We start from the raw sequence: 23,430 nt of genomic DNA on the forward strand, positions 1-23,430 counted from the left end.
TGCAGGGTCAGAACCCTGAGATACGCCAGGCGGCTCCTGGCATATAAATACAGAGTGAGGCCTTCGGCAGGCGGCCGGGAGTCTGGGCGACCGAGTCCATCGTGGTCGACTAGAGCCTGAACGCACGGTCCTTCCTCCTCGGACAGCGGGCCTCCTCGAGGCTTTAGTGACGGGGCGCGGCGCTCTTCGTGGAGCGGGGCACCCGGGCGTGAGGACGTGCAGAGCGCTACTGCCTCTCGGACCCCACCTTGTTCCGGGCCCCTGGCTGGCAACGCCGGCCGGGAGGGCGTCCTCGCCTGTCGTGAGAACTGGGCTGGGCGCTGCCCTTCCGAACCAGGAGCTGGGCTTAGCAAGTGCCGCTTTATCACGTTGCGGGCGGACTGAGAATTAGTTTTATAACAGTGTAAACCATTAAAAAGTTGCTTCTTTATTAATGTTTTCCAGAGGACTTCTTTGCTGGTGTTCTACACTTGTCTTTTGATGATCTTTGTGGGAGCTCTGGATGTGGGACTCAGCAGAGGAAATTGGGCAGATTCCTTGATGAAAGTAAAAGCGCTGCGTGTGCTTCCTCAGCTGTGTTGAAAACGAGCAGTGTCCGTCCGCCAGCATCTCCCGGTTCCCTCGGTCAGTTAACCCTTCACCAGTCCCCCGGCAGTCTTTCCAAGGGAGACACCCACGGGCAGAGGGGTGCTGCGGGCCAAGCCATCACCCCCGACGCGAAGCCAGCGTGGGAGCCGGCTCGGGGGGTGTTCGACGGGAAGAGGGGCCTGTCTCCTACGTCATCTGTAACAAAAGAGCCCCCCAGGGGCCCTTCATGTCCCCAGAGCTCCTCAGCCACGGGAAGAAGGGTGTCGGCGAACTCCAGGCCACCCCCGGAGGAGAGACTGAGGAAGAGGTGGTCCCTCGGGTGGCCCCCCGCGCCCCGGCTGCAGCCGGAGAACAGCCCGAAGTGCGCGAGCCGCTCTGCCGTTGAGACTCTGGGCCGCGGGGAGTCCTCGTACGATGATTACTTTTCTCCCAATAATCTCAAGGAGAGGGACTCGGAGAGCCTCCTTCCCGGGGTCCAGCCGCCCGCCGGCCCTGCCCTGCTCCACTGCACGAGGAGCCTTTCCAGGAGGGAGAGGACCAGCCTCCTGGAAAGGGCTGACTTTTCCTGCATCGGCAGAAACCCCAGGTCAGCCGATGGTACCTACTCAACAGTGAAGGCTGGCTTCCGTCTCCAGAAACCTGCAAACTACGGAGCTGATCTGGGCTTGAGCAGCGTGACTTCTAAGGAAACGCCTGCTGCCGAAGGGACCCCAGGGGACTGTCCCCGGGCCGAGGCTCAGAGACGGGGAGATGCCCGCCCGGGCGGGAGTGACTCTCCCCATACCCTCGACGGACTCACTCCTCAGAAGGGACGTCGAGGTGATTTTACTCCTTTGAAAGGAAGCAATAAAGAAATGAAAGGATGGATTGACATAAAAAGCACACAGAAAGAAGATACTCCTTCTAAAATGGTGAATTCCCCTGAAGGTGAAGCACTAAGTGATTATAAGCTAAACTGTGCAGGCGACTGTGATGTGGAGAAGTCTGCAGAGGCGAGGGAAGAGTTACCCCGAGGACGCAGTGGAAGTATGTGCACCTCCTGTTACTGGTCTCTCCACTATAGGAACATGCAGTAGTGCGCCCATCTTCCATGTTTATCACAACTTTTTCATAATTAAAATTTCCTTTTTTCCCTTTTTTTAAACTTTAAAGAATGTATTTGATATTTACAGCGATAAATTCTTTAACTTCTTGAGGAGTAGACGGCTTACTGCCCCATGGAATTTCTAGGTTCCTTGGTGAAACCTGTTATTAGGAATACATTTCTCTAAGTCTTATAGGTGAAAAGAAGAAGTGATGTCTGGATGTCTTGTGTGAGTAATGGGCTAGAGTGAGCGCTTTTCCTTGTTTCAGTGCAGCCTGTCACTGCAGCACCACTGCACAGAGGCACGCGAGTGGAGGTCTTCTGAAACTACCAGTTTGTAATGGTGAGGCTGTTTATTTTAGAAGGGAAATTGAGGAGTGTAAGCCATTCATTCTGTTAAGAAAAGATAAATAAATGTGGAAATAAGTTATCAATATTTATTTTTGAAGAAACTGGGCAATGTTAGCTATGAAGAAATTTTTTTTTAAGTATTTTGTTTAAATAGTTCATTGTAACAGGCCTTATTAGATTTCTATTTATTTGCTTTAAGCATGTCATTTAAATAGATATATTCCTATCGGTAATTTAATTGTAACCATAGTAATGAACTATGTCATTATAGCAAAAGTAGCAACAATTTTGCACTTTCTGATTATAAGCACAGACAGGTTTCAGCAATCAAAAGTGAAGAAATCTTGAACTTAAACCATCTTCACCTAAAGATTGGGTTAAAATTTCGATAAGGCCAAGTTTATTCTTCATTGTTTCTCTACTCCTTGAATCATTTTAACCACGCTTTTCAACTTGGAGAAGTTATATGGATTGAAATAATCACAGATGTATTGCATATCTTTTCCTTGGGTATGAACTCCCCGAAATCATCTCACAAAAAGAATTTAATTTGTATATCATTAGCCTTCTTTTTATGTCTGAGCTTTCTGATATATATAAAACTTTATTATATATTTATAAAATATATAAAATTTGACATAAAACTATGTTTTATGTTCCATTAGGGTTAGTATGTGTTTTCAAAATATTTATTTTAAAATTATGTCAAGGCTAAAATTAATATAACACAGTGGGTGTACAGAATTAGTTTGGTAGCTAAGAATATCCTGTTCTTGAAGCTTACATTCTCATTCTTCTCAGTTTTCATCTTGTGTGTTCTTTCAGCTTTTGAATAATACCTAATGACGTGCAAACATAAGTCAAGTAAAAAAAAAAAAAAAAACAAAACCTGCTTTCAGGTGGTGTGGAGCACCGTGCAGCCCAGCGTTGCGCCCAGCGTGACGGTCCTGCTCCGGGGCTCACCGCCACGCTCAGGGCCCCGTGGGGTCTGGGGCACGTGTGCTGAGGGGTCACGGGCTGCAGGCAGGGCCCTGGCGTAACTGAACCTCAGAGACGGAATCGGATATTCTGTGTGCCCTAACGTAAGGACATGTAGATTCGCCTTGTTTTACGTCATCCCAAGAGAGAAAATCATTGAATTTAGGACAGGAAAAGACTTAGCTATTGTCTAGCCTAAACCTAGCCCTTTGTTTTATGGTGGTAAAGTCAAGACCCACCGATGTCTTAGATGGTCCACAGTCAGCCCACCTGGCATCCCACCTCTCTCTGGGACCCCCCCCCCCCCGCCCCAGGTAAAGGCACATGGCCTGCGGGCTACCTTAGACGTTCGTAGATGCCGAAATTGCGAAGCGGTGAAGCCCACTCTACTTCAAGCTGTACCTCTCCAAATCTTTTATGTTGCAATAAAAGTCTTTTTTCAATATCTGTTTCCGTTCACTTTTACTCATCGCCCTTGTCAGTGTCTAAGATAGATAGTGTGCAGCAAAGGTTGTGAGAAGAGGTTACAAAGACACTCAGTGATAAACGTTAACAGAACAAGAATGGAGAGAGAAACTTCTGATTTTTAGAAAAACAATAACCTTTGAAATCATATTAACCAATAATTGTTTTCTTTCTAAGCTTTTCATTCTCTAGTTTCATAAAAATACACAAATACACGCTCAGTGTAAGAGAAACTGCTAAAAAGGATAAAATCATCCTGTCCTGCTCTCCTCATCTACCCCTTTTCATTACTTCATTTAACAGGGGTTTTTGTGCACCTGTTGTGTCCCAGGGTCCCTTCTAGTTCCCAGGGAGACGGCAGAGAAGGAGGCAGCGCACCCCCCACCAGAGGTTACATTCTAGTGAGGAGGAGGGGACAGTAAGTGTACGTCAGCATCATGCCAGGTAGCACGCCGCGTGAGACAAGTGCGCTGGTTAGGTTAGGGAAGGCCTCTCGGAGGAGGTGACGTTGGCTCACAGGCCTGGGTGTGGGAGAAGAGGTACCTTGTGGCTGGGGATCATGTTTCAGCCTGAGGAAACAGCAAGTGCAGATGTCCTGAGGTAGAAAATGCCCACAAGCGCCGCAGGGAAGCCACCGTAGCGACAGCTGTCTGGGCTGAGGGAGACCGGGAGGAAGTGCAGTCAGAGAGGCCCCGACAAGCCTGGGGTGGCTTTGTTTTGTTTTCAAGTGTGATGAGGAGCCACTGGCGGGTTTTAAGCGGGGAGTAACCAGTTGTGATTTTTGTTGTGGACGTAACCCTGAGAGTGTCCGCTAGAGGCAGTCCGCCAGCAGTTGTGTTTCCTTCCAGACATTGTGTGTGTGTGTACAAACACACAAGTGCAAGATGATGTTTTAGGGGAATTTTATCGCATACATAGGATTACATTATCCTATTGCCTTAAAATCTGGTTTTTTGAAAAATATGTTGTTTCCATATCAGTATCAACAGAGCAATAGATCTACCTCATTTTAAAATATGTTTCAGGAGTCAATGAAATTTTTCTATAATGAGTCATATAGTAAATGTTTTAGACTTTCTGGGCCAGGAGGCAAAATCAAGGTACGTAGGTAGGTATACAATGAGAAAAAGACATTATTACAAAATTTTTATCGGCTAAACTCAAAGTTGAGTACAACTTTTTTGTAATACAAGTCTAATGAGAGTAGAATTCTACTTTGGGGGAGGAATAACTTAATTGGGGTTCAGATTGAGTGATCTCATCAAAATTGATTGCAAATGTTTATTAAGGCTGACGTGTAATAAGATTTTACGTATTTCACCTTGGAAAATGCCGTTTCACACGGATAGGCTACCACCCCCGAAGCACGCGGGTTTCATCGAGCACATGCTTGCCTAGGAAGGATCTACAGACTTTTATTAGTGTGTCCCCTGCGTGTGCCCTGTAGCAGGTCCTCCCGGTGCAGGTGAAGCTCCTCCGTGTGCAGTCTTGTGGGTTTTGAGTAAATCCCCTTTGCTGTTGCCTCAAGGTCTGTAAAACGTTGCTGGAACTGGAGCTTGCTTGTGGGAGATACATCCACATCAAATTAGCACGGCACTGGAGATCTAACTTCTGGCACCGCAGGACAGGAAGTATGTAAAGCTGCTCGATGTCACTTACGTGTGGAAATGGCTTTCCACCCCCTGTGGCATTGCTGACCACAGCTCTTCAGATGACCACCTGAGGTCGGTTTTCACTGTCAACTAGTTAAAGCCGATTCATGATCCTGAATTAGCGCACAGCTTGGCCGATGCTCGTTTCTCAGTAACAAAGGTGGCTGGAGTGGTTCCACGGGCGCCGCGTGGCCACCGGCGAGAGCAGAAAGAAATCCTTTCCACGCCCACGCCCTCACTCTGGTCCCTTGGTCTGAGAGAGGCTTTGCTGTGGATGATGGAATTGCGTGTCAGCACAGACACGTGCCTTATCTAAACAGTTTGGCCATGTCCAATTATTAGGTTCTTTTTGGTGAATAATAGTTGCCAGTAGAGGTTGATGAAGGCTAGTTTGCCCTCTTCTGCAAGCTCTGTCTACCAGCTCTTATTGAAAGCAAGTCCAGACACGCAGATATTATAAAACATTGGCATGCAGATGGGGAACTGTCCACAAATCAGACCTATAAGCTGAAGTCCCAGGTCTTGTCCTTTAAGTTAACTGTACCTGATGTGAAAGGTTTAGTAGAGGCAGACGGGATTCTCGGGGCTCATTTCTGGGAACTGGTCAGCATCAGGCCACTAGATAACCCTCAGCCCTGCAGTTTCTCATAGGACCATTTAGGGACCAAGTCTTGCATATGACCCCTAGGTACCAGCTATGGCGCATGACCTATTCATACGTGGGTAGGGGGGCCCTGTGATATTTTAGCCAATCCATGAATTTAACTGAGACATTCCTGGCATCCATTACTCTGATTAACAAGCCGATGATATCACCAGTTACCACTCATTTCTTTCATCCATTTTGCCAGTTAACAAAGCATCTAGTATTGGGCGGGAGGGTTTATAGGAGTTGTCTCTAAAGTGTGATGTTCCTGTGAGCTCACCACTACTGGCGGGGGTGTCTTGATAGAGAAGCACTAGCACACGTACTTCATGTCATGCAGTCTGTGATGAAATGTGCTAACTTACAGCCTTCACGACACTATGTTGCTCTGTCTTAGTGCACTAATCCCTGGGACAGAAATGGCAGGAGGGGTCTGTGCTGGCTTTGGTGGTTTTGTTGGTGGTCACTGCCTGTGTCTCTGAGTTGGGAAGGATTATGAGGCTTGGTCTTGGCTTTGAAGGACAAAGTGACATGAATAGTAGTGTCTGCTTAGAGAAGTGATTAACATGCTTCAGTAGGGGGTTTATCTGGATTATCACTTTATTTAATTGGTGGAGAATTATAGGCAAAAATGCTGTAGTAATTGTCTGTAGAAGGTATTTTGTATATTTCTTCATTCGTAACCCCAGGCAGGGAATTGCTTTTATAATTTCAGATTTGTTTTGCAGCCTTTTGAGAAAGTGGTAATCTTATTTTGATGTAATTGATACATCTCATTGAAGTCATCAGGAGATATACCATTTTCAATTGAATTAATTAAAAATATTTCATACATGTTTTACGAAAACAAAGCCCAGCAAATTATAGGCACTTAGATATTCAATGTAGAATATTTTGCATTCTGAATATTTCTTCATTTAAGAGAAAGTATGATTTACTATTGTACCAAGTAGGTAGGCATACGTGTACATGTATTCCTTAAGTATTTAAAATTGAAGATTAATTATTGTACTTCTGGATAATTCAAGTAATATACAAATATATTCAGAAGAGTGTTTCTCCTCACCCTCTTCTCCAGAACCTCCCAATCCACTCACTGGATGTAAGAAGTCCTAACAGCTTGACGTAGGTTACTCAACCTATGTGGCTACAAGGAGGGTATTAGAACCCACTGATTATTTGACTGCTTGATGTGTTTATTTGTATATTTATTCATTTATTCGCTAATCACCTATGTCCAACACATAAGCACACGGGGAGTTAATGATGTAAAGCTCTGTCCCTTTTCCCTCAGGAGCTTAGATGTGCAGGGAAGATGTAGTCAAGTTAATCCATATACGAGGATCAGGCAATTCAAAAGATGGAGAGATGACCCCCCAATGGGAGAGGTTGTATGGTATTAAAACTGATATACGCATTTAAAATCCAGATTTTAATGGTCTCTACAATGATTATAAAGGAAAAGGTTCCACATCATCTTTTGAAGATCGTGATTAGATTTTATTTTTGTTTTCTTGGTTAACAAAGTGAACTTGATATTTTAGCAGATGAATGTGTGTGTGTGTGTATTCTCTTGTCAGCTGAGTATTGCTTGTATAGAACTTGTGAACTGGCACGTATCCAAATCCCAAAAGTATATATGGAAAGGATTTTTCCTGGGTGTCTTTTAAGGCTCTTTCTACAGTCTTAAAATTCTGCATTCTACATTGTTCTTAAATAATTCATTTTTCAGATTTTAGGAGCTCAGAAGAAATTTCCCACTGGGACCGTGTTAACATTTTGTATTGATTAGTGTACGCCTTTATTGTTAAAATTATAGATTCTTAAATCAGCCTTCAGAAGCCTTTTTTTCTTTGATATAGTTGATCTTACAGTGTCTTGTACATGTAAATATTAATTGCTTTAATATATTATTAGTAATAGTATTATTAGTCTTAATTCTGTGTCTTGGAAGTAGGAAAGTAGGATGTGCAGGAGGATAGATTGTTGGGAATAAGTTTATTTTGTTTTTCTCTGCCTTGGACAAAACTTTGACATGGACCAAGTTTCTTTTTTTTTTTTTGTAACATCTTTATTGGAGTATAATTGCTTTACAATGGTGTGTTAGTTTCTGCTGTACAACAAAGTGAATTAGCTATACATAAACATATATCCCCATATCTCCTCCCTCTTGTGTCTCCCTCCCACCCTCCCTATCCCACCCCTCTAGGTGGTCACAAAGCACCGAGCTGATCTCCCTGTGCTATGTGGCTGCTTCCCACTAGCGATCTATTTCACATTTGGTAGTGTATATATGTCCATGCCACTCTCTCACTTCGTCCCAGCTTACCCTTCCCCCTCCCCGTGTCCTCAGGTTCATTCTCTACGTCTGCATCTTTATTCCTGTCCTGCCTCTAGGTTCTTCAGAACCTTTTTTTTTTAGATTCCATATATATGTGTCAGCATACGGTATTTGTTTTTCTTTTTCCGACTTACTTCACTCTGTTTGACAGTCTCTAGGTCCATCCACCTTACTACAAACAACTCAATTTCATTTCTTTTTATGGCTGAGTAATATTCTGTTGTATATAATATGTGCCACATCTTCTTTATCCATTCATCGGTCGATAGACACTTAGGTTGCTTCCATGTCCTGGCTATTGTAAATAGTGCTTCAGTGAACATTGTGGTACATGCTTCTTTTTGAATTATGGTTTTTTCAGTGTATATGCCCAGTAGTGGGATTGCAGGGTCATATGGTAGTTCTATTTTTAGTTTTTTGAGGAACCTCCATACTGTTCTCCATAGTGGCCGGTATCAACTTACATTCCCACCAACAGTGCAAGAGGGTTCCCTTTTCTCCACACCCTCTCCAGCATTTACTGTTTGTATATTTTGTGATGATGGCCATTCTGACCGGTGTCATGATACGTCATTGTAGTTTTGATTTGCATTTCTCTAATGATTAGTGATGTTGAGAATCCTTTCATGTGTTTGTTGGCAATCTGTATATCTTCTTTGGAGAAATGTCTATTTAGGTCTTATGCCCATTTTTGGACTGGGTTGTATGTTTTTTTGATATTGAGCTGCATGAGCTGCCTGTATATTTTGGAGATTAATCCTTTGTCAGTTGCTTTATTTGCAAATATTTTCTCCCATTCTGAGGGTTGTCTTTTCGTCTTGTTTATGGTTTCCTTTGCTGTGCAAAAGCTTTTAAGTTTCATTAGGTCCCATCTGTTTATTTTTCCATTTCTCTAGGAGGTGTGTCAGAAAGGATCTTGCTGTGATGTATGTCATAGAGTGTTCTACCTATATTTTCCTGTAAGAGTTTTATAGTGTCTGGTCTTACATTTAGGTCTCGAATCCATTTTGAGTTTATTTTTGTGTATGGTGTTAGGGAATGTTCTAATTTCATTCTTTTACATGTAGCTGTCCAGTTTTCCTAGCACCACTTATTGAAGAGGCTGTCTTATCTCCATTGTATATTCTTGCCTCCTTCATCAAAAATAAGGTGACCATATGTGTGTGGGTTTATCTCTGGGCTTTCTATCCTGTTCCATTGATCTATATTTCTGTTTTTGTGCCAGTACCATACTGTCTTGATTACTGTAGCTTTGTAGTATAGTCTGAAGTCTGGGAGCCTGATGCTTCCAGCTCTGTTTTTCTTTCTCAGAATTGCTTTGACTATTCGGGGTCTTTTGTGTCTCCATACAGACTGAAATTTTTTGTTCTAGTTCTGTGAAAAATGCCATTGGTAGTTTGATATGGATTGCACTGAATCTGTAGATTGCTTTGGGTAGTATAGTCATTTTCACAGTGTTGATTCTTCCAATCCAAGAACATGGTATATCTCTCCATCTGTATCATCTTTAATTTCTTTCATCAGTGTCTTCTAGTTTTCTGCATACAGGTCTTTTGTCTCCTTAGGTAGGTTTATTCCTAGGTGTTTTTTTCTTTTTGTTGCAGTGGTAAATGGGAGTGTTTCCTTAATTTCTCTTTCAGATTTTTCATCATTAGTGTATAGGAATGCAAGAGATTTTTGTGCATTAATTTTATATCCTGCTACTTTACCAAATTCATTGATTAGCTCTAGTAGTCTTCTGGTACCATCTTTGGAATACTCTATGTATAGTATCATGTCATCTGCAAACAGTGACAGTTTTACTTCTTCTTTTCCAATTTCGATTCCTTTTGTCTGTAAAGCTTTTGATTTCTCCATCAAATCTAAATGAGATCCTTGCCGGGTAGAGTAATCTTGGTTGTAGGTTCTTCCCTTTCATCACTTTAAGTATATCATGCCACTCCCTTCTGGCTTGTAGAGTTTCTGCTGAGAAATCAGCTGTTAACCTTATGGGAGTTCCCTTGTATGTTATTTGTCGTTTTTCCCTTGCTGCTTTCAATAATTTTTCTTTGTCTTTAATTTTTGCCATTTTGATTACTATGTGTCTCGGCGTGTTTCTCCTTGGGTTTATCCTGTATGGGACTCTCTGCGCTTCCTGGACTTGGGTGGCTATTTCCTTTCCCATGTTAGGGAAGTTTTCGACTATAATCTCTTCAAATATTTTCTCTGGTCCTTTCTCTCTTCTCCTTCTGGGACCCCTATAATGCGAATGTTGTTGCGTTTAATGTTGTCCCAGAGGTCTCTTAGGCTGTCTTCATTTCTTTTCATTCTTTTTTCTTTAGTCTGTTCCGCAGCAGTGAATTCCACCATTCTGTCTTCCAGGTCACTTATCCGTTCTTCTGCCTCAGTTATTCTGCTATTGATTCCTTCTAGTGTAGTTTTCATTTCAGTTATTGTATTGTTCATCTCTGTTTGTTTGTTCTTTAATTCTTCTAGGTCTTTGTTAATCATTTCTTGCATCTTCTCGATCTTTGCCTCCATTCTTATTCCGAGGTCCTGGATCATCTTCACTATCATTATTCTGAATTCTTTTTCTGGAACGTTGCCTATCTCCACTTCATTTAGTTGTTTTTCTGGGGTTTTTTCTTGTTCCTTCATCTGGTATATAGCCCTCTGCCTTTTCATCTTGTCTGTCTTTCTGTAAATGTGGCTTTTGTTCCACAGGCTGCAGGATTGTAGTTTTTCTTGCTTCTGCTGTCTGCCCTCTGGTGGATGAGGCTATCTAAGAGGCTTGTGCAAGTTTCCTGATGGGAGGGACTGGTGGTGGGTAGAGCTGGCTGTTGCTCTGGTGGTCAGAGCTCAGTAAAACTTTAATCCACTTGACTGTTGATGGGTGGGGCTGGGTTCCCTCCCTGTTGGTTGTTTTGCCTGAGGCAACCCAACACTGGAGCCTACCTGGGCTCTTTGATGGGGTTAATGGCAGACTCTGGGAGGGCTCACGCCAAGGAGCACTTCCCAGAACCTCCGCTGCCAGTGTCCTTGTCCCTACGGTGAAACAGAGCCACCCCCCGCCTCTGCAGGAGACCCCCCAACACCAGCAGGTAGGTCTGGTTCAGTCTCCCCCAGGGTCACTGCTCCTTCCCCTGGGTCCCGATGCACACACTACTTTGTGTGTGCCCTCCAAGAGTGGGGTCTCTGTTTCCCCCAGTCCTGTCGAAGTCCTGCAATCAATTCCCACTAGGCTTCAAAGTCTGATTCTCTAGGAATTCCTCCTCCCATTGCCGGACCCCCAGGTTGGGAAGCCTGACGTGGGGCTCAGAAGCTTCACTCCAGTGGGTGGACTTCTGTGGTATAAGTGTTCGCCAGTCCGTGAGTCACCCACCCAGCAGTTATGGGATTTGATTTTACTCTGATTGCGCCCCTCCTACCGTCTCACTGTGGCTTCTCCTCTGTCCTTGGACGTGGGGTATCCTCCTTGGTGAGTTCCAGTGTCTTCCTGTCGATTATTGTCCAGCAGCCAGTTGTGATTCTGGTGCTCTCGCAAGAGGGAGTGAGAGCACGTCCTTCTACTCCGCCATCTTCTCGATTCCTTCTATCTTTTTCTTCTCTGATTGCTGTGGCTAAAACTTCCCAAACTGTGTTGAGTAATAGTGGTGAGAGTGGGCAACCTTGTCTTATTCCTGATCTTAGAGGAAATGGTTTCAGGTTTTCACCATTGAGAACGATGTTGGCTGTCAGCTTGTCATATATGGCCTTTATTATGTTGAGGTAAGTTTCCTCTATGCCTACTTTCTGGAGAGTTTTTATCATAAATGGGTGTTGAATTTTGTCGAAAGGTTTTTCTGCATCTCCTGAGATGATCATATGGTTTTTCTCCTTCAGTTTGTTAATATGGTTTATCACATTGATTGATTTGCATATATTGAAGAATCCTTACATTCCTGAGATAAACCCCACTTGATCATTGTGTATGTCCCTTTTAATATGCTGTTGGATTCTGTTTGCTAGTATTTTGTTGAGGATTTTTGCATCTACATTCATCAGTGATATTGGCCTGTAGTTTTCTTTTTTTGTGACATCTTTGGTTTTGGTATCAGGGTGATTGTGGCCTCGTAGAATGACTTTGGAGTGTTCCTCCCTCTGCTGTATTATGGAAGAGCTTGAGAAGCATGGGTGTTAGCTCTTTTCTAAATGTTTGATGGAATTTGCGTGTGAATCCATCTGGTCCTGGGCTTTTGTTTGTTGGAAGATTTTTTTTTTTAATTTATTTATTTTTGGCTGTGTTGGGTCCTCGTTTTCTATGCGAGGGCTTCCTCCAGTTGCGGCGAGCGGGGGCCACTCTTCATCGCAGTGTGCGGGGCTCTCACTGTCGTGGCCTCTCTTGAGGTGGAGCACAAGCTCCAGACGCGCAGGCTCAGCAGCTGTGGCTCACGGGCCTAGTTGCTCCGCGGCATGTGGGATCTTCCCAGACCAGGGCTCGAACCTGCGTCCCCTGCATTGGCAGGCAGACTCTCAACCACTGCGCCACCAGGGAAGCCCCTGTTGGAAGATTTTTAATCACAGTTTCAATTTCAGTGCTTGTGATTGTCTGTTCATATTTTCTATTTCTTCCTGGTTCAGTCTCGGGAGGTTGTGCTTTTCTAAGAATTTGTCCATTTCTTCCAGGTTGTCCATTTTATTGGCATAGTGTTGCTTGTAGTAATCTCTCATGATCCTTTGTATTTCTGCAGTGTCAGTTGTTACTTCTCCTTTTTCATTTCTAATTTTATTGATTTGAGTCTTCTCCCTTTTTTTCTTGATGAATCTGGCTAGTGGTTTATCAATTTTGTTTATCTTCTCAAAGAACCAGCTTTTACTTTTATTGATCTTAGCTATTGTTTCCTTCATTTCTTTTTCATTTATTTCTGATCTGATCTTTATGATTTCTTTCCTTCTGCTAACTTTGGGGTTTTTTTGTTCGTCCTTCTCTAATTGCTTTAGGTGTAAGGTTAGGTTGTTTATTTGAGATGTATCTTGTTTCTTGAGGTAGGATGGTATTGCTATAAACTTACCTCTTAGAACTGCTTTTGCTGCATCCCATAGGTTTTGGGTCATCGTGTTTTCATTGTCATTTGTTTCTAGGTAGTTTTTTACTTGCTCTTTGATTTCTTCAGTGATCTCTTGTTATTTAGTAGTGTATTGTTTAGCCTCCATGTGTTTGTATTTTTCACAGATTATTTCCTGTAATTGATATCTAGTCTCATAGCGTTGTGGTTGGAAAACATACTTGATACGATTTCAATTTTCTTAAATTTACCAAGGCTTGATTTGTGACCCAAAATATGATCTATCCTGGGGATGTTCCATGAGCACTTGAGAAGAAAGTGTATTCTGTCATTTTTGGATGGAATGTCCTATAAATATCAATTAAGTCCATCTTGTTTAATGTATCATTTAAAGCATGTGTTTCCTTATTTATTTTCATTTTGGATGATCTGTCCATTGGTGAAAGTGGGGTGTTAAAGTCCCATACTGTGATTGTGTTACTGTCGATTTCCCCTTTTATGGCTGTTAGCATTTGCCTTATGTATTGAGGTGCTCCTATGTTGGGTGCATAAATACTTACAATTGTTATATCTTCTGCTTGGATTGATCCCTTGATCATTATGTAGTGTCCTTCTTTGTCTCTTGTAATAGTCTTTACTTTAAAGTCTATTTTGTCTGATATGAGAATTGCTACTCCAGCTTTCTTTTCATTTCGATTTGCATGGAATATCTTTTTCCATCCCCTCACTTTCAGTCTGTGTGTGTCCCTAGGTCTGAAGTGGGTCTCTTGTCCACAGCATATATACAGGTCTTGTTTTTGTATCCATTCAGGCAGTCTATGTCTTTTGGTTGGAGCATTTAATCCATTTACATTTAAGGTAGTTATTGGTATGTGTGTTCCTATTACCATTTTCTTAATTGTTTTGGGTTTGTTATTGTAGGTGTTTTCCTTCTCCTTTGTTTCCTGCCTAGAGAAGTTCCTTTAGCATTTGTTGTGAAGCTGGTTTGGTGGTGCTGAATTCTCTTAACTTTTGCTTGTCTGTAAAGGTTTTTTTTTTTTTTAAATAGAGAGAAAGTCTTATTTATTTATTTATTTATTTATGGCTGTGTTGGTTCTTTGTTTCTGCGCAAGGGCTTTCTCTATTTGTGGCAAGTGGGGTCCACTCTTCATCACGGTGCGCGGGCCTCTCACTATCGCGGCCTCTCTTGTTTCAGAGCACAGGCTCCAGATGCGCAGGCTCAGTAATTGTGGCTCACGGGCCCAGTTACTCCACAGCACATGGGATCCTCCCAGACCAGGGCTCGAACCCGTGTCCGCTGCATTGGCAGGCAGACTCTCAACCACTGTGCCACCAGGGAAGCCCTCTGTAAAGGTTTTAAGTTCTCCATCGCATCTGAATGAGATCCTTTCTGGGTAGAGTAATCTTGGTTGTAGGTTTTTCCCTTTCATCACTTTAAATATGTCTTGCCACTCCCTTCTGGCTTGCAGAGTTTCGGCTGAAAGATCAGCTGTTAACCTTATGGGGATTCCCTTATATGTTATTTGTTGCTTTTCCCTTGCTGCTTTTAATATATTTTCTTTGTATTTAATTTTTGATAGTTTGATTAATATGTGTCTTCGAGTGTTTCTCCTTGGATTTATCCTGTATGGGACTCTCTGTGCTTCCTGGACTTGACTGACTATTTCCTTTTCCATATTAGGGAAGTTTTCAACTATAATCTCTCCAAATATTTTCTCAGTCCCTTTTTTTTCTCTTCTTCTTCTGGAACCCCTATAATTCGAATGTTGGTGCGTTTAATGTTGTCCCAGAGGTCTCTGAGACTGTCCTCAATTCTTTTCATTCTTTTTTCTTTATTCTGCTCTGTGGTCGTTATTTCCACTATTTTATCTTCCAGGTCACTTATCCATTCTTCTGCCTCAGTTATTCTGCTATTGATTCCTTCTAGAGAATTTTAAATTTCATTTATTGTGTTGTTCATCATTGTTTGTTTGCTCTATAGTTCTTCTTGGTCCTTGTTTAAAGTTTCTTGTATTTTCTTCATTCTGTTTCCAAGACTTTGGATCATCTTTACTATCATTACTCTGAATTCTTTTTCAGATAGACTGCCTATTTCCTCTTCATTTGTTTGGTCTGGTGGGTTTTTACCTTGCTGCTTCATCTGTGTATTTCTCTGTCTTCTCATTTTGCTTAACTTACTGTTTTGGGGGTCTCCTTTTCACAGGCTGCAGGTTCGTAGTTCTCATTGTTTTTGGTGTCTGCCCCCCGTGGCTAAGTTTGGTTCAATGGGTTGTGTAGGCTTCCTGGTGGAGGAGACTAGTGCCTGTGTTCTGGTGGATGAGGCTGGATCTTGTCTTTCTGGTGGGCAGGACCACGTCCAGTGGTGTGTTTTGGGGTGTCTGTGAACTTATTATGATTTTAGGCAGCCTCTCTGCTAATGGATGGGGTGTTCCTGGCTTGCTAGTTGTTTGGCATAGGGTGTCCAGCACTGGAGCTTGCTGGTCGTTGAGTGGAGCCGGGTCTTAGCATTGAGATGGAGATCTCTGGGTGAGCTCTCGCCAATTGATATTACATGGGGCCGGGAGGTCCCTGGTGGACCAATGTCCTGAACTCGGCTCTCCCACCTCAGAGGCTCAGGCCTGACGTGTGGCTGGAGCTCCAAGACCCTGTCAGCCACACGGCTTTTGGGAAGTCTGAGGTCTTCTACCAACATTCAGTAGGTGTTCTGCAGGAGCTGTTCCTCATGTAGATGTGTTTTTGATGTATTTGTGGGGAGGAAGATGATCTCCACGTCTTACTCCTCTGCCATCTTGAAGCTATGTCCCCTAGTTTTCATGGACCAAGTTTCTCTTAATAAATTTAATGGTTTTCTCAACCATATGTTCTCATGCTGCCTTCGCCTGGTTCTACCTCCAGAGAGATCTTCCCTTAGTATCAGAAGTATCTCTTAATCCTGCTCATTTCCATTGGGTGAGGGAAGGTAGTGATTTAACTAATTCACTCTGAGAGGCGAGTGAGTTCACTTTCTCACCTTGATGTATCAGTATTTGATGATATTGATGACCCAGACAAATTTCTAAATGGTGAAAATTCAGGCAACATAACAGTGATAAACAGCCTGGGGTTGTGAAGTTCTTTTCTCTCTGTATTTGATCATTTTTTGAAAATGGAGGCAGTGAATCACTTATATAATGAAGAATGAAAATGAGGGGAGAGAAAAGAGTCTAGCATTTATGACTTTGGTCCTGGACGGTTGATAACCCTCATCACCCTGGGATATGTTGAAGGAAGAACAGCTACAGGGTGGACCATGGCACGTCAGCTGAAATGTCTCGGGGGCATTCATGATAGATGTCCGTTAGGTGGTTGGGTTTATCAAGTTGCACCTCAGGTGGGAGGTCTTAGCAAGGGACATTGAACTAGGACCCTTCAGTAAAGGATGACTTCATGGGCTATGGTGAAATCACCTTTGAGGCGATGACAACCCACTTAAGGAGCAACCATAGCAAGAGTCTCCACGAGGCAGAGAGCCAGGAAGATGGGGGTCAGTGTTTGCTCACTGATCTGCCTGTTCTCGCCTTCCTTGGCACTCTCAGCTGCTTTGGGTTTACTGATGACATCCTTAAAGAGAACGTGTTAGTCAATGACTGTAGCTGTTGCGAAATGCTGTTTTAACATAACCACATAAGAAATCATTTGCTTATATCATTTTGTGACTGCGTGATTGTGAAAACATGTCATTAGCAATGTCAGTCTGTCTTAAGTTTTAAATGGCTATAATGCATATTCTGGATCTTTATGTCTACAAAATGCTTTGCAGCCTATTTCATTGTTCTCAGCTAGGACTGAGGCAAAATGAGTACAAGTGGAAAACTTAGCATAGTTAGATCTTAGCACAAACTGTTGTATGCAGAATGCCCTTTCACGTGGCCTACTAACACATCCACTCCAAGTGAGGTCTCTATTTAGCTAGCTGCAGCCATTGCCGGGGTTGGCCAGTCACCTGGGACTGAAATAGGACTGGGAGAGAAGTGAAACACAGGGAAAAATAGAAGCTTGTTAGGGAGATGGTGGGATCAGCAAGTGACTGGTTCAAGCCTCCGAAGGAATCCAGTATTGGGGTTTATAGGTGGGTCAGAACCTGACCTTAAAACATTTTGGGGGACCAAGTTGAAGATAACTAGTTTGAATTCAATGAAATACTTAACCATTGTTGTTCTGCATTTTGTTTTCACTGAGCTAAAACCCCATTTTTGAAAGAAGAGTTAAAAGTTTCAAATCAGAGCCTCCAAACTTAATTATATCTGTTTTATCAGAGCATCCTATTTTATGGAAATACCTGCACAACAGTCACTCTCATGTTATATGATTTTTAATTCCCGATGGCTCTTAAATCATTTTAGCCTTGTATCATGTTCATTTCTCTATGTCTACATTTTGTGTTGGCTTGTGAGCTCCCTAAGGGCAGGGACAGTATTTGTGTATCTTCGCATCTTTGGTGGGCAGCCCCTGAGCACTAGATATTTGTTGATAAGCCCATCAGTGGCAGAGGGGGATGACGTGGAAGGTGGGTGTGTGGCACGGCAGTGGCTGGGACCTGAGCATCCCCGAGGCTGCTGTGTGCCCTTCGTGTCAAGGTGCGAGTTATCCTACTGAGACCGTGTAAGTGGTGGCTGGTACGCTTAGTCCTTCTTCAAAGTATCGACTAAGTCAGACATCAGGCAAACTATTTGGAGAGGAAAGAATGAGAATTGGGAGCACAACATAAAGTAGTAGCAGTGGATGAATCAAACATTTCACACTCCATCGTTGGCTACTTAGGGTTTCTACACCGTTTAGCATCTGACAAAACCGAATTTCACGTGATGAATATCTTCTTTTTGGTTTGTGTGTCTTCATGACAAGAGGTTGGTCTAACGTGGAAGTTTGTGGGGAGTAAAATCATCACCTGTCATTTGTAGATTGTAACCTGAAACTTTGTACTGAAGACCGTTGGCTGGAGTAACTCAGACTCACCCCCTAAGCTAAGGTTACTTATTTCCTCTAATACAGAACTGCCTTCTCTGAGAAGCTGGGTTTTGATCATTATGTAAAAACCTAAGAATTGGAGTTTGAATAGTGCATGAGGTATAGGCATCATTTTGCATCATCCATTGGATGCATGGGTTTCTGTCGAACTAGTACATTTTCAAGTGACAGGCACAGTTGTTTCTGACCCTTGAGTTAGTGAATTGCTTGGGATACTGGAGTGGAATAAGCTGAATGTTCTAACTAGATCTCAACAAGCAAGGAGTATGCAATGTTTATTTTCAAACGCTATACTTTCTTATTACCAGAATGCATAAGTAAATTAATTAAAAGGTTTTTATTCAGCTTAAGTTGCGTTAGTATTCAGTCCATGTAGAGTTCTAACTAATCTTCAACCCACTTGGGTTTTAGGTGTTAAAAGAGGACCAACAAGGCATGATGTTTTGGATGGCTCATGGGAAGGCTTCAAGGATCTCATCAGACCTCATGAGGAATCAAGGAAGAGAGAGAAAGGCCAGAAGGTTGGTGTGTGAAAATATTGTTTTAAGCTTTCCGATGCTGAGGCATCATGATGTATTGCTCTGGGTTAATGAAACATAAACTCCTCTGCCCAGCTTGTATTTGATTTTAAAAAATTGATTATGGGTGGATGTTGGGAAACTCCGACAGTAAAACCAAGAACGTTGGTCACATTCAGGGCAGAGAGTTACTATTGGTGGAGCAGGCCTCCTCTTGCCCCTTTGCCAGGGCATTTCTCGCTTGTAAAAATGCCGCCAGCTTCCCTCGAGCAGGGAAGGTTGGTCATGCCAGCAATTGCTATTGTTCTATAATCTGAATAAACAGTCACTAGGTAGGAGGTGAAGAACCCAACCATCTTCCATTTGTGAGCTAATCATGGTTTGACCCCAAGCCATCGGAGGGAAAGGTTTTTGTACTGAGGCTCGGGCACCCACTCCTCTGTGGCTGCAGCCTCGGAACCCGGCTCTTTCTCTGAGGCTGTGTGGCGCTCTCGTTGCACTGGAGGCTTACTCGGATAATGTGGGGAGGACTTTACATTTGTTGATTCTTCAGCATCTACTCTCATTGCTGAACTTTTGAATTAGCCACTCATAATCTTGGTACAGCTTTTGTACCTGCCCCGTGGGTGACCTCGGTAGAGAGCTGGTGCCCTGCGGCTGCATTTAGGTTTTGTTGTCCTGTGTTCCAGTCTTCTTCCTAGTTGCAGCATGGCCACTTAATCTTTTTCCTTTGGAAAAATTAAGGAAAAAACCTGTTTGGCATTCATTCCACTGATAGTAGTGTGCGCTACTATCTACGTCCTGCTCCTTCGGAGGCATTCCATCAGTGCTGAAGGGAGTGGTCACTGCTGGTTCGGTGTGAAAGAATCGCCCGGAGGACTTTTTTTCCCCAAACTCCTAATGTGCCTCTCACCACCCTCCCTTCCCCTTTGGTAACCATAAGTGTGTTTTCTACGTCTGTGAGTCTGCGTTTTGTAAATAAATTCATTTGTGGTTTAGATTCCACATGTTTTAGATTCCACATGATTCCACATTCATGTTTTAGATTCCACATATAAGTGATATCGTATGATATTTGTCTGTCTCTGTCTGACTTCATTTAGTATGACAATCTCTAGGTCCATCTGTGTTGCTGCAAATGGCATTATTTCATTCTTTTTTATGGCTGAGTAATATTCCATTGTATATATGTACCACATCTTCTTTATCCATTCATCTATTGATGGACATTCAGGTTGCTTCCATGTCTTGGCTATTGTAAATAGTGCTGCAATGAACATTGGGGTGTATGTGTCTTTTTGAATTAGAGTTTTCTCTGGATATATGCCCAGGAATGGTAACTCTATTTTTAGTTTTTGAGGAACCTCCATACTGTTTTCCATAATAACTGCACCAGTTTACATTCCTACCAACAGTGTAGGAGGGTTCCCTTTTCTCCACACCCTCTCCAGCATTTATTATTTGTGGACTTTTTGATAATGGCCATTCTGACCAGTATGAGGTGATACCTCATTGTAGTTTTGATTTGCATTTCTCTAATAACTAGTGATGTTGAGCATCTTTTCATGTGCCTGTTGGCCATCTGTGTGTCTTCTTTGGAGAAATGTGTATTTAGGTCTTCTGCCCCTGGAGGACTTTTTAAATGTGCAGATTCTCTGGTCCTACTTGAGACCCTCTGAGTTGGCATTTCCCAGGCAAAGTTTACATCACAGCAATGAGCTGTGAAAGCCCCACATGGAGTAGAATCTCCTTCTTCACAGGAAGGAAACCGGTACTCAGAGAGGGCAGAAAATTCACCGTGGGTACCACGTCTCCCTCAGGGCAGAAGGAACAGAACCTGGATCTACTGTCTTCCACGTGGCCTTCTTCCTAATCCATTTCTTATCCCCATTCACTGCACAACCTTTTCTCTGATGAATCAAGAACTCGTCATGCCTGAGGGCAGTGGCCCCCAACGTTGCCTCACATTGCAATCACCTGGGGATCTGAATTTTGTCAAGATTCCTGGCTCACACCCCCAGACAGCCTGATGTCATTACTATGGGGTGCATCTTGGGCACTAGGATTTTTTAAAACTCCTGAGCTAATTCTAACATGAAGCAAAGTTTGGAAACCACTTTTGTGCCTTAGGGACTTTGTCTAGCATAGTTCAAACAAGTAATTTATCCTGGAAGAAGTTCTGTTTGTTTCTAAACATGTCTCATATAAACGGATTTTATCGTTTAGACTTGTAAAAAACAAAGACAGAGACTTAAAATCCTGATTTGTTTGCTTATGGGATAAACGTTTTTAAATTTAGATACCAATATAGAGATGAACGGTCATGGTTTATCATTGCACAGGTTAAAACAAAGGACAATAGAAATTTCTTAAAATGCAATTTAAAATTTTAAAGATATAGCTTCCTGGCAGTTTGAGATCTTGGAGTATGGGTGTGGGGAGTGGAGTTTATATTGTTATGTTATAGCTAGTCAGCAGAAACACTAAGTTTAATCGACTGGTATTAAAAGTCTACTATGGAGCTGCACAAGGATTGTGAATTGGTGAATTAAATACAGGTCTCTGATCTGTAACTTACAAGTATAATATTAGTCTTGAGGGTTATGATAGTATCCAGTCATTCCCTTTTTTCCCTACCAAAACTGAGGTCTTACCTGCTTGCTTTTGTTCCTTATTAGATTTCAAGACAACCTGTGTTAAACTGAAATTTCAGACTTTTTAACATAGTCATGTTTTTATGTATAAGTATATATAAGGGATTAGATTCCATCGAGCACAGCAATTGTTGACATTTCCTAAAAGATATCTTGTAATTGGATTTTAATGTTGAGTAAAGCAACTTTACAGGAAATATCTTTCATCAGCTAATTATTAAAGCACATGCCTCTACTGAAATGGAGAACTCTTGGGTCTAGAGTATAGGATCGCATTTTTACATTTTCACATGGGAGCTGGCGTCCATGCTGTTTCCGTCATTATGAAAACGGTTTGAAGCGGATGTGTCCCAGGACCCTAGTGATCTTTTTAATCTTAAACTTGACGTAGCACCTACGGGTAATGTCCTTTCTGGGCAGCCCTGCAGAGCAGGCCTGTGAAACTGTGAATCCTAAGTTCTGTGCTGTGTAACAGTGCAGCGTGGAAAGCGGGCAGCCTGTGGGTAGGGACCACAGCCTGGGTAGAAGGTGTGGCCTGGGAAGGATGCTGGTGCATCCAAAAAAGATGCTGAAATCAGCCCCAGCAGGTTCTGGGTGAACTCTTCTCATTCTTGGTTTTCTGTAGTTTTGCTGCAGCTCTGCCCGAGTGTTGCTTTTGTCGTCAGCCTGATGCAGGGTCGCAGGTCTTCGGGTCTTCCATCTGCTTTGGAGAAGTCTCATTTCTCTTTCTTCCACTTCTGGAAATTCACTCACACGTGTTACCTGAGCCTTCTGTATCCCATGCCTCATGATTTTTCTATATTTCTATATTTCTCTCCTTTTTTATCTCATTTCGTTCTGGGTATTTTCTGCTGATTTCCCTTTCACCTCTCCCTCTTTATATTATAGGTGTACTCTTATGGTAAACCTATATATTGCATTTGAAAACTTCATTATTGTATTTTTCAGTTTTCGTTATTCTATTTGGATTTTTAAAAATTTCTAGCTTTCTGCCAAAATTATTAATTTTGTCTTTTATTTCTTTATGCATAATTAGCATATTTATTTTGAAATCTAAACCGGGTAACTCCATTTTCTGGCTCCCTTAGTTTCTGTCTTTATTATCTGTTGTTTCTCTTAGTTTTCTGTCGTACGTTCCTCTAATATGCTTTATTATTTTTGGCATGTCTTCCTACCAGGAATTGAGATGATCTGAGGCTGAGCCTCTCTCTCTGTGAGGCCAGCTCTCCCCTTGCTCACCTGAGGGTTTCTCTTCCTCCTGTGATTCACTGTCTTATCAGCTCAGCAGTGTCTCTGAATCGTGGGTTTGTGTCCGTCCAGCTTTACTAACTGTTCACGATGGGGAGGTTGTTCTGAACTACTTAGTCGATCCTTCCTGGAAATAACGGGTGAATTTTAATGGCCATTAAAAAAGGGTTTTTTTCTCTAATTAGAGACGGGATAAATCCTTCTCTGAGAAAAGAACAATGAGAGACCAAGTCAGCAGAATTTTTCAGATGAACGTGCAAGTCATTGGTTGCAAAAGACACACTAACCATCTCTTAAAGAGGGAAAACAGATATAATTCAATAAAGAATTACAAAATCTCAGAGCTATAATTTCCATTAGAGATTATTTGGTTTAGTACCCACTTTTAGTGGGAAGAGTCATTTTGTACATTAGTGGGAAACTATCTTTTTTAGACTTATTACTTTAAACATATGCTTATAAATTCATTGAACCTTTTTTATTTTGAGACCCCAGTTAAGCAATATCATCACCTCCATAATCTTAGCTTACAATACATGGGTCATTGACAAGGAAATCTATTTCTGCCATCTTTTCACAGGGAGAAATATAAAATGTTATGACAGATCATAGCCTGTCTTGTTTGTTGCTTGTTTAATATTGTCAGACATAGAACCTGAAGAAGGTAAATATAACATTAATGCTAGTGATACGGTGAACGCATATGAAAATGTGGGGTTTTTCTACTACAAAGTGTTTATTCTACTACTTCTGTTATTCGTGTTATTGTTGTTCAAATATTATTATCATTAACAAAATTTTTCTTCTTTTTTTTTAAATTAATTAATTTATTTATTTTTGGCTGCATTGGGTCTTCGTTGCTGCGCGCGGGCTT

At 42.3% G+C, this 23,430-nt stretch overlaps 1 protein-coding gene across 13 annotated transcripts in view; it reads left to right on the plus strand.

The window, feature by feature from the left end:
* The window catches only part of MCPH1 (microcephalin 1), a 348,745-nt gene that overhangs the window by 32,472 nt on the left and 292,843 nt on the right, over positions 1-23,430 (plus strand). For all 13 annotated transcript variants that reach the window (XM_082444090.1, XM_082444086.1, XM_082444091.1 and 10 more), the window contains exons 8-9: positions 445-1,614; positions 18,548-18,657. In XM_082444090.1, coding sequence (XP_082300216.1) covers positions 445-1,614; positions 18,548-18,657 — 1,280 coding nt within the window. The remainder of the gene's footprint in view (positions 1-444; positions 1,615-18,547; positions 18,658-23,430) is intronic.

This window comes from Balaenoptera physalus (genome assembly GCF_965194825.1).
Source record: "Balaenoptera physalus genome assembly, chromosome: 21".
NCBI classification, from domain to species: domain Eukaryota; kingdom Metazoa; phylum Chordata; class Mammalia; order Artiodactyla; family Balaenopteridae; genus Balaenoptera; species Balaenoptera physalus.